Raw genomic sequence first — 16,110 nt, 5'->3', positions numbered from 1 at the left:
AGACACCTCCACCTCTCATCTCTTCCTGCCTTTCCCCATACCCATAGTCCACCATGTCCACTTTTCTCAATCCAATACCACCTCTTCTATGTGGACATTGGATTGGTTGTGTCCATTGCACCTCTATGTCAAGAGGAGGCTCAAATTCCACATGGATGCTGGATGCAATCCTCCCATTTTCAGTTGTAATCACTCTAGGCTCCATGGTGTGGTGATTGTCCTTCTTCAACTCCATCTTAGCTGAGTGTGGTAAGTCCAATAAATCAGATTGTAGGTGCTGGAGTCTGTTGAGGCTCAGGACCTGGCTATCACATTGTCAGTCCAGAGATTCAAATCCCCTAAATATATCTTAAATCCCAACGTTAACTGCATCTCCAGCACATTAGCATGAAAGTCTTATGAAGGGAGATCCCATCTGAGTCCAGATTCATCACACATAAACACCATTTCCAAAGAGGGGCCATCTGCCCTGGTAGTTAACCCCATCGGCCATGGCCATAACTCTCATGGGTCTCTTTAGCCTTCAAAGGAACCAATATCTGGGGGTTGTATCTGCTTTATCTGTCTCTCTGACTCTGCTCAGTTGTGCATGAGGGCAATCCTTCTGCCAGCCTCCAGACTCTTTTTTAGAAACTCGTAGCCATATAAACTCATTTCTCCTTTCCATTTCCCCCTTACTTTAGGTCACACAGCATTTTAAAGTCATGTTATTTTATGTAGACATGGATATTCTGCTGATCCGCATTGAACCTTCCGTATAAGGTCCTTTTCCAGTTGCATCATCAGTTGGTATTTGATAGTGGTCCCTCGTTGCCAGGGAGGCTCATCCCCGGGTGTCATGTCCCGCGCTGGAGGGAAGGCATTGCATTTACATGCTGAGTTTGGCTTCGAGACTGGCCACATTTGAGTAACATGAAGGCTGAAGGAAGGAGTTTTTGAGCTTGCTACTTAACCTGATCTGCTGCATATCAAATCCAAAGCTGGAATATATCCAAGAACGGTCAACTGGATTGCTTTAAATATTTTTGTGGTACTCTTTTTAGCATTTGAAGAATACAGAAATATCAGCCAGAAGGACATTGCGGACAGCATAAAAGGAGAATTATCGGGGCATTTTGAAGACTTACTGTTGGCCATAGGTAAGCCCTTGAGCATTTATTTGCATTTGTTTTAAGTCAGTTTCAAGACAAGCTTCTTTCACCTAAAAATCTTAATTGATTGATCTTTATTTTCCCCGCAGTCCCCAGCAGAATCCATGGTACACATATTATGCTCAACAAATATCATTAAATGGATGCTTGAAAAATCTGTCTTTTTAGGTCTTCCTTTGCCTTTTAAATTTGTTTTTGGCTTGTCACCACGTTTAGATTGTAGACTCCTTGAGAACTCAAAATATTTCATTTCTGCTGACATTTTTATTGAGCTTTGTTGAAAACAGACCTAAGCCAATTTGGTCATTCACTATATTTGATTATTTTGGGGCGATGTCTATGGCCTCCCAAAGTTAAGCCCATGTTGGAGCTATATGTCTCCTCCCCCTTGACTGTGTCAGCCTGTGCTATTTCAAAATGGAATTAATTCTCAGACTGAATCTGTCCTTACATAGACATGTAGATTAGCAAGCAGGCAAAAATACATACAAAAATACAAATACAAGCTGATCGGTACTCAATGAGAGCTCAGTAGAATGTCCTTGTAGGCCCCTGGACAGCAACTTTCTTGCGAGGGGCATTCCAAGGAATAAGACACTATTCAAAGGTAGGATTCAGTGACCTTCAGTCAGAGTCAGGCAACAAAATCTTGTTAAGTGTTTATATACAGACAGGATTGTTCAAAATCCTAAACCACTCCAAAGGGGTTAGGGTAGCTCATAGGCTTGCTATAGGCCAGGGGTTCTTAACATTTTTTGTTCCACAGATCCCTTTGCCTGTCCTCAATATACTGTCCTCAATATACTGTGTATTATTTAATAAATATATCACACATGCACCAACACATCCCCCCAAGAATAATGTTTTTTGAGTTTTCAATTCAAGCTCACAGACCCCCTGAACTCTTTCCATGGACCCCAGACTGTGGACCTCTGGTTAAGAGCCCCTGCTATAGGCTTACTCTCCAGTAATGCTAGAGTAGGAATGCCAGTACAACATCAGCCAGGCCACACAACTTGTCATTTCACCAGTGAAAAATCGTTACTAACATCTGTTGTTATCATTAAAAATGCCTCTGGTGAGATAGACAACCAATGGCTAAGAGTAACCTCCTCTGGTGTAGAGCCTTTTATTAATCTTCCCAATATTAATTACCACTTCTGGAAGGTGAACTCCCAGGTAGGCTACCTCCAATGTAATCTTTAAATAAACACTTATGGCACTTACCATATGCTAGACACTGTGCTACACTCTTTACAAATATCAACTGATTTAAGCCTCTTGTGAAGTAGGTACTAATATTATCATCTTGGTAGAGATGATAAACCTAAGGCACAAAAAGGTTAAATTACTGCCCATGGTTCTATAGAGAGTACAGGTGAAGCTGGGATTCTAACCCAGGAAGCTAGTTCACAGTCAAGTATATTAACCCACCGCTCTGGTATGCTCCAGCGTAGACCTAGACTAAAACACACACATATCACACAGTCTGTGCCGAAGAATTTTAAAGTACCTTATAGAAAATATACCTGGGAACCAGTACCTAAGTGCTTCTTCCACATGTTGTTTCACTTAACTTATGATCCTCTCCTCAGTGCCAAGAATAAGGCCCTTTCTCCAAATGCTGGCTCAAAAAAAATGCTGTTGATTCTGATTGAATTGCTTCCCCCAAAATCTCTTTCAGTTAAAAAACAATAGAACTGATACTGCCAATGAATTGTATGCTTGGAAAGTGGTTAAAATGGGAAATTTTATGTTACATATAAATTATAATACAGTAAAATTAAAACAGAATGGACTTGAAATCAGTCTCCATAATTAGTTCTTAGAATGTTCTAATGGCAATGATACAACCAGTTTTTTTCCATTTCATATTGTTTATTTACATCAATTTTTCTGTTTTTTACTTTGCTTGCTCTTGTTCAGCTATAATATTTGAAAAACTTTGAGATACATGAATCTTTAAGACAGAATTGAACTAATGAAGCATTTTTAGAAACATACTGAATTATGCACTAAATTTAGGCTATAATGCACATCATTTTATCAAGTAAAAGAGAGCCCTTACAACTCAACTGTATTTAAAATTCAAGATATGTCCCACTTTGACTGTCTATTTCAGTCTGCCTCTGGAATATGCAGCACAGTTTGTTTTTTTAAGGAGTAAAAACATCTTTACTGAGATATAATTTACAAACCACAAAATTTACCCATTCAAAGTGTACATATAGTTCAGTGCTTTTTAAATATATTGGCAGGCTAGTTTGGCTTTCACCACAATTTAACATTTCATCTCCTTCCAAAGAAACCTTGTATCCATTAATAGTTACCTCCCATCCCTTCCCACTCTTCAGTCCCAAGCAACCACTAATCTGCTTTCTCTATGGCTTTCTTGATCCTGGATATTTCATATCAGTGGAACCATACACTATGTTAACACATACTTTTGGACATGAGAAACTTTCTGAGCTTAATTATCTTAAAAATATATAAAAGAAACATACTAGTGTTGAACTTTAATGAACTCAGTTCCCCCTGAGTTTCCCCGCCTTTGGTGTCAGGTGCTAAAGTAGTGTCCTTACCACTAAAGCATGACAGCCAAATTTTTTGTTTTGTTGAAAAGCAGGTCTATAGTTAACATAAAGCAGAGGAAAAGCTAAAGGGGGAAGTGGATTAGGAAAAGAAAGGATATAATCTATTTGTGGGTGATGGGGCAATTCAAAAGTTTAATAGGATTTAAGTGGGCATAATAATTTGTGATCCAATTATTTAAGGCTTGTTTAATATGACTTTCAGGAAAATTAGTTATTGCCAATTCAAATGGTTGGTTTCTCTCAAATGACCACTTTTAACACTGTTTTCATGATTTGTCCCCAGAGTCTGTGTTTGGGTTTCTAATACATTTCTGTTACTTTCCTTAAATCACGTGCACAGACTAAAAGCCTTTTAGCTTTCCTGAAAGGGTCCATAAGCCATTGTGAGAAAGCCACTTATTCTTATCCTGGTCGCCAGAATTCATGAGAAAATCCAGTCACTTTTGGCCAGATTCCTCCCTGCAGATCAGATTTAGATTACCAAAGTAATTGTATTGTGATAGATTCATTCCCCACAGAATTTTCTATTCCTGATTATTTTCACTTTATTTAAAAGCTAATTAATTTGTTCATGTTTTTGCCAATTTCCTTCTTGTTTTTATTTCTGCTTTACTTATTATTTCAAAATGAAAAATGAAAAGAATTTAGTACTTGAGAGGATGACTGGATTTGAAAGGATGACTAGATTTAGATTAGGCACTGGGTCTAATGTAATTCCTCTCCCTAGCCTATAAACTCTAATCCAGTTGCGTAAGAAGAAATCTTGGCTAGGGCAGGTTGAAATCTTCAGGTGGGTATATACCAGTAATCTGATTCTCCAATCAAAAGCCATTAACAGTTCTGGGCCATGCCCCCCTTTTCCTGAGGAAAGCCTCTTTAAAAAGGGGAGGGGGGGGCAGAGTGGTAGAAATCTTGCCACTGGAAACGATGGTTTTAAATTGAACTCCAGTGCCTCTTCTTACCTAATGACTTATTTGGAGCAACATCTCTGCAGTCTTTCAACCCAAGTTTTTCATCAGTAGGCAGAGATGCTAGAAGAGGAGTAATGGACCCCTAGGGATTTATCAATGGAAGCGTAGGTGTTTGGTGTGTCTGGGAGCTGCAAATGAGTCAGGAACTGTGGGAGTTCCTTTGGCAGGTACTTTTATTTTCCTTATGGCTAAAGATGATTATACCGTGCTGAAGTTCCATGCAAATGTGACGTTGTAAGTGTTTGAAATTCAGGTTAAGCATCTATTCTTTCATTCTAAATAAGAGCCAGTAGTGGGGAGGGGATAGACTGGTATGGCAACCCTGAGATCCTATTTTCTTTTTAACATATTATTATAGATTATTCCAATTTCTATTAAAAGAAATGAACACTGCTTTGCTTTTTATAACAGTTCATTGTGCGAGGAACACGCCTGCCTTTTTAGCTGAAAGACTCCATCAAGCTTTGAAGGTTGGTCTGGAAATTTCATATGCATGCTTACTTAGCTTCCTTCAAGGAGAATGTAAAACTATTGTTTAGTTTGATGGGATTTCCTATTTCTTTTTCACTTTGATGAGTTCTCTTGTGTAGCTAAGTTGTCCACTAATTGTCTCTCAAAGGTTGATAGTGAGTATACTAATCAATACAGAGATAGGTACAGTGAAGTGATGACTAAATTATCTCCTACACTTCATAGTATAGGCAGCAGAACTTGCTTCAGAATGCCAAACGTCAAACTTGACTCTTAGGTCCTGTGGCCTCTCAAGCTGTATCACTTAAAAATACCAAGCAACTTATGTGAGGTTGTTGGGGTATGTTTTCTTGTCTGTTTTTGCTGTTCAACAATGAGCTCCATGAGTATGGGAATTTTTTCTTGTTCCTTTACATCTTCAGATCATAGCACAGTGCCTAGAACAGATTAGATGCTTTTCTCAGTTATCTTTTCTGGACATTTCCTATGGAGGTCCCACCTGCATCTTCAAAGTTATGTCCAAAGTGTATACATCATTCCCCTTAACTCGCCTCCCACTCCCAAGTCCCTGCTGTCTGCTGTAAGCACAGCCCCAACTAGAACTAGCCTTGCCCAACTCTCCTGAGTCTTACCATCCTTCTTTACTATGCTTCAGTTTATTGACTATACTAAATCTACTTTCACCTCAGAGTGTTCACATTTATTATGTGGAGTACCTGGAGTACACCTCCTCCAGGCCTGCACATGGCTACTTCTTCTCTTCTTTCAAGTTTGTAGGTTGGTCTGGAAATTTTGTGTGCCATGTTTACGTAGCTTCCTTCAACATCCAACCTCCCGAGAGAGGTCTTTCCTGATGGCATTCAGTAAATTGGCTCTGTTTTCCAGTCCATTTCCAAGTTTTATTTTCTTCATAGTTCTTCTTACTATTTACATAGTTACCATTATATAGCTTACTATGTAGTATTACTATTACATCATTCTTATTACTATTTACTTAAACAATTGGTGAGGTTACCTCACTCTCTGCTTCCATCCACGAGAATGTAAGCTCCACAAGGGCAGAGGTGGTTTCTCTGTTGTTCACCACCTTATCCACAGTACATGGAACAATGTCTAGCAAATAGTAGATGCTTAATGAGCATTTGTTGGATAATCAAATAAATGGTCAACATCTACCTAACTAACTGCCCAGCCAGAAATCTTACACTTCTCCCTCTCCTTTGTGCCCCTCATATGATACATTATTAACTCTTGTCAACCTACCTTCTCATAGAAACTTCTCAGATCCATTTGTTTTTTCCATCCCTCCTTCCAGTTTTCTAGTTCAAACCATCATCATCTCTTTCTTTTATTCCTGCAGTCACCTCCTTCAGGTCCCAAAGTCTCTAGACTTATTCCCTTATCTTCACCCACTCCTAATCTGTAGTCCACTCTTCATTCTGCAGTCAGCATGATCTTCTGAAACCACAAATCTGATCGGATCTCAACAATCTTATGTTTAAAAGATTGCAATACTTCTCCACACGGGATAGTCAGAATTTCATTTCATAGTTTACAAGATCTGGCCTTTCCAGAAAAATAACTTGTTATCCCTCCTCATTATTTACATATCCTTGAATGTGGCATTCTGTCTCGCCCTAAACCTCAACACAAGGTATTTCCTCTAATTAGAACATTCCCTCCTCTCTGTATAAATACCATCCCCATGTCGCTGCCTAATTATTCGGGTCTCAGCTTAAATGTCATTTTCTCAGGGAGACCTTTCCTAATCCTTAAACTATTTTAAGCCCTCTTGATATATGTTCCCATATGTTAGACTATATTGTGTTGTTTTCTTGCCTGAATCCTTTACAAAACTAGAGACTTGAGAGGGGTGTCTCATCTCTGTTTTTCAGGATTTTGTATGATACTGCCAAGTAGTTCTTGACTAAATGATGAAATTTGATGGCATGTGAGTGAAGAAGTGTAACAGTAGTTGAATATTTTGCACACCATTAGTTATTTCTTATAACTATAGATCTATGTTTCTTATAAATACGTGTTATTTTGTGACAAGTGAGATTTGTATTGTGAACACCTGCTTTTCTAAACAGGGTGCTGGAACTGATGAACTTACTTTGAATCGAATAATGGTTTCCCGATCAGAAATTGACCTTTTGGACATTCGTGCCGAGTTCAAGAAACATAGTGGCTATTCCCTTTATTCAGCAATTAAAGTAAGTCTCCTCTTAAAAATAGCAAAACACATTTTGTCCTTTTCTAGCCTCCTCTTACCCTTATATTCCTTAAAATATGGAGATACATGACAGATTTCTTTCTCCTTGTCAGTGTGTAAATGTATCTTCTGAGTTTAAACTCGTAATGGCAAAATGTCTCTTTAAAGCAGTGACTATTTTTCATCTCTAAAATCCCAAGCGCATAATATATTCAACATTCATGTTTTTAAGATTTATTGACCATTAATTTTCCTTCTTTGATGAATTGCGTGTGCAAGTTGTTTACCTATTTTTTTATTTCAGTGTTTTTATTTCTGTTTTCTTATGGTAATGTAAGGAAAGAAAAATAGATATTTTTGAGTTACTTTTTCTTTGACCAAAAAAGAGCATAGTTCTGCACCTTGGAGTTCTTTTCATTTGTATATCAAGAAGCTTTCTCATTCTCCCCCCACCCCCAGGCTATAGAATTTTTTTATTGAGATATATTCACATACCATACAATCCACCTATGTACAGCAATGGCTTTTAGTATAATCACAGAGTTGTGCATTCAATGCCACAATCAGTTTTAGGACATTTTCATTACTCCAAAAAGGAAAAAACCCTATCCCTTAGCAGTCACTTCTCAATATCTCTATCCTTCCCCAGCTGTAAATAACAACTAATCTAATTCCACCTCTATAAATTTATTTATATTTACATTTTATATAAATGGAACCGAACAATATGTAGTACTTTATGTCTTGGTTCTTTCACTTGGCATATGATTTTTTAGTTAGAGAAGTTGTCGTTTTACAGCTTTCATTCTTTTTAACAGCTGTATATTGTTCCATTGTTTGTGTATTTGTACACACCACATCAACAGATTGATTCAGCTTCTGGCCTTTGCAAACAATGCTGCAATATACAGACACAATTTCATAGGGTACAGATGTATGTGAGGGATAAATTGTCAGTAAGATTGCTAAGACATATGTAAATACTTTTGCAATTTTGGTTGCTATTACCACTTTACCTCCATTTTTCACTTCCGTGTATGAGTGAGTTCCTGTTTCTCCACAGTCTTAGCACAGTGGGTGTTGTCAAACTTTTATCTACAATCCAATAGATGAGGAATTGTATTCTCAGTGTGGTTTTAATATATATTTTTCTTAGTGTGAGTGAAGCTGAGCATATTTTCATGTTTTAAGTGCCACTTTTTCTTTCTTTTTCTAGAGTGTCTTTTTTATGTCCTCTGCCCTTTATTGGGTTTTGTTATTTTTGGCTAATTTCTAGGACCTCTCTTCATTAAAGTGGGTTAGCCTTTTGTCTATGAGATAAGTTGTAAATGTTTTTCCCAGTTTGTTATTTGTCTTTTGCCTTAACAGTGTTTCTCCCTTGCAGAAGTTTTGCATCTTATTTAATGGAATTTTTCTCCTCTTTTCTCTTATGGTTTTTGGATTTTTAAAATTTGGTCCCTCAAATTTCTATCATTCTGAATGAGACTCTTCCTAAAATATATTTCACACTTTCCTTTCTGTTTTAAAGAATGAAACCAATTTTCATTATCCTCAGATCTCAGCTGATATGCTTGTATACATAAAAACTCCCAAATAAATTACAGACAAATTATTAGAAATAATTAATAAAAAAGTAAGACTGGCAAAAATGTGCGAGAGTCTTCCTTAACATTATAGCTCATGATTCCAGATGTCATAGTCCCAACAGGAATGTGGCAAATAGTAAAAGATGAGGTAAAGACTGGCCTTCAGCCCTGCACATCTGACTTCCACTGAAGACTTTTTTTCTACCTCAGCTCTGACATGGCTTATGAAAGTCTTCAGTAAATGAGAGATAGAGGTTGTTAGTTCAAGCTGGCTCCCTGAAACAAAGTGGTAGGAAAGGTTGCTGTGGGAGGCTGTCGGAAAGCCCATCCAAACTCCCAGCAGCCAGAGCCACACTGAAAAAATCAATTCCCGGAATGGTTTCCCAGGACACCATGCAGCACAATGGAATATTTTCCTACCACAGTGCCCCATCCACCCTATGGAATGTCTCAAGGAAACTGGAATCAGAGAGTGTTAGTCCCAGATGTGGAAAAAGGCTGATCAAAGTCTTTGCAGGATCTGAGAAGCCGGAGCCTGCATGTGGGCTTTTATTCTGGGCATTGAGGATCTAAAAGCCCTCCAGAATCCTTGCTCTCCAGATGACCCCACCTCCCATGACCCACTCCCACTCCTAAACTACCTCCCCCCCTTCCCCCTTGGGGATCTGGTGAGCTTTCTGGCATCAACCTCCCCAGCCCCTGCAGCTGTGAATGAAGTTACACCCAGTCATGGCCACCTGGACATTTGGACTTGGACCACATTTCAGTGTCACCATGAACATCTGGAGACTGTTCCTCTCCCACGGTGGCTACCTTCCACCAAGTGTAAATGTTTACCTAGGGCTCTGGGCAGTCATCTGGGGCTCCACAGATGGATTCTAAATGAATGAATGAAAGAATGAATGAATGATGACAGAAGGAGCATAAACATTCAGCTAAATCTGTCTACCCAAATCTGTCCTTCCCTCCTACCTGCCTGCCTTATACCTTTCCAGAAAGAGATGCATACATAAGTTAATGAGCTGAAATTTGGAACTTACTTAAAAGGGCACCTCTCACACTGTGCCTGGAGCTTAGCAGAGATTTCCTCAAATGCTCACACTGAATTCTATTTGAATTGATCTTGACACATTACAATAGTTTCAATCAGAGGAAGATTCAATGAAGTTTTCCATATTGTACTTACTAAAGCAGAAAAGTAGACTAATGCATTTTATAAAGATTGTCAGTAAAAAGGTTGAAACACAAAAAGGGCTTTTGTCATCCTAAGCAAACGAGAAAACTGAATTAACCAGAAGTTCTCTGTTCCCCAATGGTCTGGGTAATTGAGGCTTACTGTATTAGGAAACATTTAAACTCTGTCTATTTTGATAGAAAAGAAAAATCCATTGCTGAAGAGGTCAGTTTTTTATTTGAAAAAATAAAAGGTTTCTTCATTTCATAATGAATAATATTTTTTTTTTTGCTACTGAGCAGACTCGTCAGAGGGCTAAGTTTCTGTAATTTAGGGGATAGATTTCCATTTTGTATATCACAGAGGCCTTTGGTCCTCTTCCTTCTGCCTAATATTTAGACATTTCTCATTAATACCTGTTTCAGGTAGTGATTGGTAAATAGGAGAAGGGAAAGAAAATAAGTGAAAACAAATGTGTATCTTTACTGTTAAATAATAAGATAGAAATGGAAAGTTATATATAATTACATTTGTTGGGTAGATTTTCTTGATCAACAGATTAAGGTCTATTTCATAAATAACTAGCATAATTTTAGGCTTTTTGAATAAAACCTAGGAACTACACTTAATGAACTCATAATCTATGTGGAGACTTAAGGTCAGAATAAATAAAACAAATAAAAGTAGATCATATGAAGCAACATACAATTAAATACTTGATGGTGGGATGCAGATGTAATATAGGAATTGAGAGGAAAAGAAGTTTGGGGTTAGATAGGGAATATTTCCTAGAGAAATGAGTCTTGGACCTGCCTTTCAGGTCAACAAGTGTGTATTGAATGCCTACTTTGGGCCAGGTGCTATTTTGGTCAACAAGATCTCAAAGGTGAATAGTCTAGAAAAACATCTACATTAGGTATTTGGTGAGGGCAGATGAGAAGGACGTAAAAAGGCACTTGCTTGACTAGCTAGGTGGTCTACCATGGGGAATATTGAGAAATAAAATCCAAATGCTATGAAGAGGTCAGTGAAAGGGAATTTTGAATTCAGGGAATATTCAAAAAAATATTTATTGAATGCATGTTGTTTGCCAGGCTCAGGATTATAATTATAAGCCAAAACTAGTAATAATAAAAGACATGTCCTGCCTTTATAGAAATACAAATAAATGTGAACTATAGCTATGTTAAATAAAAACAAGAGACACTGTGCTATAAGATCATATAATAGGCGTATTTAAACCTATAGGAATAGCTTCTGTGAAGAAGCTATTATTTAGAGCTGGAAATTAAGTAGACCTAAGGCAAAGGTTGTGGGGGGAGAGGGTCATTAGAACATAAAAAAAAAAAAAAAGAAGTGCAAATAGTAAGACCTTGTGGTAGGAGGAAACACAATGAAAAATTGAGTCTGAGGGACTAGATCTTGAAGAATTCTTTTGACCATGTTTAAGGACTTTGTCTTTAGCTTAAGAGCAAGGCAAAGCCACAAAGAGTTTGTTTCATGGATACTGTCATTATCAGGAGTACATTTATTTTTTTAAGATTTATTTTATTTATTTCTCTTCCCCACCCCCCCATCTGCTCTCTGTGTCCATTTGCTGTGTGTTCTTCTGTGTCCACTTGCATTCTTGTCATGTGGCACTGGGAAACTGTTGCTTTTTTTGTTGTGTTATCTTGCTGCATCAGTTCTCCGTGTGTATGGCGCCACTTCTCGGTGGGCTGTGTCTTTTTTGCATGGGGTGGCTCTCTTTGCAGGAAGCACTCTTTGCTCATGGGGCACCCCTATGCAGGTGACACCCCTGCGTGGCATGGCACTCCTTGCACACAGCAGCACTGCACATGGGCCAGCTCACCATACAGGTCAGGAAGCCCTGGGTACCGAACCCTGGACCTCCTATATGATAGGCAGATGCTCTATCAGTTGAGCCACAACCACTTCCCAGGAGTACATTTTAAAAAGATCACTATGAATGTGGAGAAATAATTGGGCATAAGATAGAACAGATTTGGAGGCAATGAATTAAGAGGCTATTATTTTAGCCCGTATTAGTGTAACTACCAGTAGGTTGGTGGTAATGCAAAGAGAAAAAAGAACGCATCAAAAGATACTTAGGAGTTATACTGAAGGATGTGAGGGGTAAGGAAGAGAAGGTGTCAAGGATGACTCTCAGGTTTCTAACTTGGGAAAGAGAGAGTGGTGCCATGCCCTGCAAGAGAGTCAGATTTTAGTATTGTTGTTGGTTGTTGTTGTTGTTGTTTTTTTCATTTTGGGAAAGTGGGTCAATTATGTAATCAAGTCATTGAACATGGATGAGAATCCTCTAGGGAGAAAATACAGAACAAGGAGAAAGCAAGCTTGGAACTGAGCTTTAGGTATCACTAACAATTAATGGCTGGCTAGAAGAGCATAAGCCTGCAAAGAAGTCAGAGGTGGAGATGCCAGAGAAGAAGGAAAGACCAGGAATATGTGGTAGGACAGAAGCCAGTGGAAGAGAATGCTTCAAGGAGGGAGAGAGCAACAATAGGTTGTATCCTGAGGCTAGAAAAGATAGGTTAGTCTTATGGTTATGATGATCATTGGATTTGATTTACAGAACAATAAGAATTAACATATTGGAGGGGATGGGTTGATGTGTTTAGACTGAATGTCTTGGGATGAAAAGATACAATAGGTTGAATATGGAAGGTGAAAAATGGGCTGAAAGATGGCCCCAAAGATGGGGGGGAGCATGCCATGTTATCACAGTTAAAAATATGTCCATAGAAATACTTAGTTTCTTACAAAAAATTAAAATGGCCTCATTAGGAAGCACAAAGTATTATAAGATTTTTTAAATGCATTAATTTTTTTGTGATAATGGGATTTCTAAAATGCCATGAAAATAGAATAGATATATTATTACAGGGCAAAAGAGGATAGAGGTGGGAGGACATTTGTTTAGTACATCAGAATTTTATTTGTAACTGTTCTAGACTACTTGGATATATTTTCTCAACTAACCTGAAAAACCCTTAGTAATTCTTCACAATTCTGACCAGGAATAGCTAGAGGGAGCTCTTTTAATACAAAACTGGAGAATTATTGACTTACTAGCAGTTCAGAAAGAATTTTACATATGGCAGAGCAAAGCTAAGGGAAATCAATGAGGGAAGAACTATAATCTGTATAAAACAGAAAAATATAGATTAATGTCCATTGTGCCTTGTAATGAAAGTAATGATCAACCTCTTCACTAAATGACCCTTCTTCATTGCTTTCTTTACATTACCACTTACTCTAATATTTACCCTAGTGACAGTTTTCCCAAATGTGAAATTTAAATGATAACAAGTGCTCACGCAAGTGTTGCCTTGAGTAAAATAAGAATCATATGATGATTTTAGGCAGTCCAGACTGAAAGCTAAATTTTACCTCCCGTATCTCACATGGTATCCTTTCTGACCTAAGATCTCTTTTGCCTAGGCTGGCCATGTAGTACAGTGTTTAGGGGCCAGGCTCACTGGGTTCGAATCCTGCCTCTCTCAGTTTTTCTCTGTATGGTCTTGGACAACCTTTTACTTGACTATTACATGGGGATCTTTATAGTGCCTAATGCATGGAGTTATTATAAACATTAAACTAGTTAATATGTATTAGGCTGTTAGAAGAGCAATCAGTTGATAAATATTAGCTATTATTAAACTATAATTCAAAAAATTTCTGTTAGAAAGTTAGTATTGTGTAATTGGGATAATCTTATTTTTTACACCCAAGTTGAAATTTACCTTAGATATATCAGGAAGAATTTAAATATCATACATTGTAAAGAAGATGCTAGGTTGGAACATAATTACACCCAGGTATGAATGGATGATAGAATTGCAAGGGCATTTTACTAAATGGTACAGGTCATAAGTCTCACACCCAAGTGAACTCCTTAGAGCTGTGGGATTAGATGTGATTCATTTATGACCTCATTATTTATGTTCTGTTCTCTCTACCATTCCTGTTCTTTGCAGTCAGATACTTCTGGAGACTATGAAACTGCTCTCCTGAAGATCTGTGGAGGAGATGACTGAGGCAAGAAGATGATCTCCAAGGGTTGCCTGCTCCCTATAGCGATTCCCATTTCTTTCTCATAGTACTTGAAAATAAAAGCAAGTGTAAGCAGCAGCCTGTTTACCTAACAACAATTTTCATTGTTCCATAAAAACAACAAAAGAATTATTCTAGAGCACTTCACTCCTAATATAGTAGTTTATATATGAAATTTTAAATGAGTATTAAGGCTCTACTAATATATCCAAATAACATTTCTGTCCAGGAATAGAAAATCTTTGTTTAAAACATTAAATGTAAAGCAGGATAATAAAATTTGTTGCCTTTGCTACAGATAATTTGTCTGTTTCATTTTAGCTTCCTCTGACCTTGTTTGGTGCCTAGTGCCAACAACTTGTTTTTGTTGTAAAAACTGATGCCGTTAAATTTATCCATTACCTTATTAATCATTGTCACCTTTAAGAAAGGAATAAAAATTAAGATGTATGTGACCCTGGCCTGCCTTTTAAATTGTGATCAAGCTTTAGGAGAGGCAATGGATGGTAAATTATTTCAGCGTTCAGCAAACATCTGCTAAACTATTAATCTAACCACTTCCTTTCTGAATGGCAAGCATGAATTGTGGTTGTTTCATGCTAAACACTACTTTCCCAGAATGAGTGTTTAGAATCTATTCTCTAAGGTTTCCTTTTCCCCTAAAATAAGTGTGCAAACCTATGCATTTTTAAAAATCCCTCATGTTATTTTTGAAGGGGGGCTGAAATGAAAAATCCTCAATATTTAGAAATTTATGAGGCAAAAAATTTTTGTTGGAGTTATTATCCTGGAATAGGATAAAAATGATTTTACTTCAGTAGTACTGTGTAAGTCCAGAACTTTTAAACAGTACAGTCTACTGGTAAGTACTTCTGAGAACTTTCAGTTAAAAAAAAATAGAAGTTATTTCTCGTTCTGGGAGTTCTAAAATGCATGAGGGGATAAAGCACATGGTTTAGAGTCCAGCACACCTGGTTTTGACTCCCTGCCCTACCATTTACTAACTGTAACCCTGGTAACTACTAAGCTCTACTAAACCTGGGCTTTCTTGTAAAAGGGTGATAATTATAGTACCTACTTATGAAATAGTTTTTTAAAAGATAAAATATGACAAAGCCTTTGGAGCACTTAGCCCTGTGTCTGGACAGGGCAAGTGTTCAATTACACTTAGCTATTGTCATTATTACCAAGCAGTACCAAAACGATCACAACAGCATTGCAGCCATTCTTTGGCAGGATTCAGTTCACTTACCATGTGCCAAGTCTTGTGCTAAGTAAATATTGGGTACACAAAGAGGACTCCTTTCTTTTTGCCACAGAGCTTAAAATCTGTTTAGAGAGGGAGACACAGAAACAGAAATCCAGCACAGTGTATACAGCATGCCATTCGGGGAAGTGACATATATAAGGGACAGAAACAATACAGAGGCAGGAGTCCAAATTCAGCCTTACCAAGGGTCACAAACTCCACCTGCTGAGAAGAAGGGAAGAGGCTCCCAGACAGGCAAAGTTACTCTCACAGTCACAGAATAATGAAAGAGTATAAAGTTTAGTGTGACGAGGATTAAAGCCTAACGGATGGTAACAGGTGTCTGTCACGGGTGAGATTATGAAGGCTTCATATATGATGGCAGTATCTACAAACAAAGCACAGTCATTGAAGGAGTGTTCCAGGAAGATTTCAGTCATGGAAATGATATCAGATTTTTATTGATCAAGGAGGAAAGAAGAATATGTGGGATAAGAAAACTAAAGGCAGGGAACCCGTTAGCAACTTAGTTCTATAATCAATGCTAGAGACACCATCATGAACTAGGACGATGGCAGGAGAGAATGACGGAGGAAAAAAAGACAAATAATTTTAGGAGATAAAA

General features: G+C 37.8%; 1 protein-coding gene across 1 annotated transcript in view; it reads left to right on the top strand.

Annotated features, from left to right (window-relative positions):
- Positions 1-14,538, top strand: part of ANXA3 (annexin A3) — a 50,751-nt gene extending 36,213 nt beyond the window's left edge. The window contains exons 10-13 of the mRNA XM_004464845.5: positions 1,044-1,139; positions 5,128-5,186; positions 7,281-7,403; positions 14,161-14,538. Coding sequence (XP_004464902.1) covers positions 1,044-1,139; positions 5,128-5,186; positions 7,281-7,403; positions 14,161-14,220 — 338 coding nt within the window. The 3' untranslated portion in view covers positions 14,221-14,538. The remainder of the gene's footprint in view (positions 1-1,043; positions 1,140-5,127; positions 5,187-7,280; positions 7,404-14,160) is intronic.
- The last annotated feature ends 1,572 nt before the right edge of the window (positions 14,539-16,110 follow it).

Source organism: Dasypus novemcinctus, chromosome 1 (assembly GCF_030445035.2).
Source record: "Dasypus novemcinctus isolate mDasNov1 chromosome 1, mDasNov1.1.hap2, whole genome shotgun sequence".
Taxonomy (NCBI): domain Eukaryota; kingdom Metazoa; phylum Chordata; class Mammalia; order Cingulata; family Dasypodidae; genus Dasypus; species Dasypus novemcinctus.
This window is presented reverse-complemented; position numbering and strand designations above follow the sequence as displayed.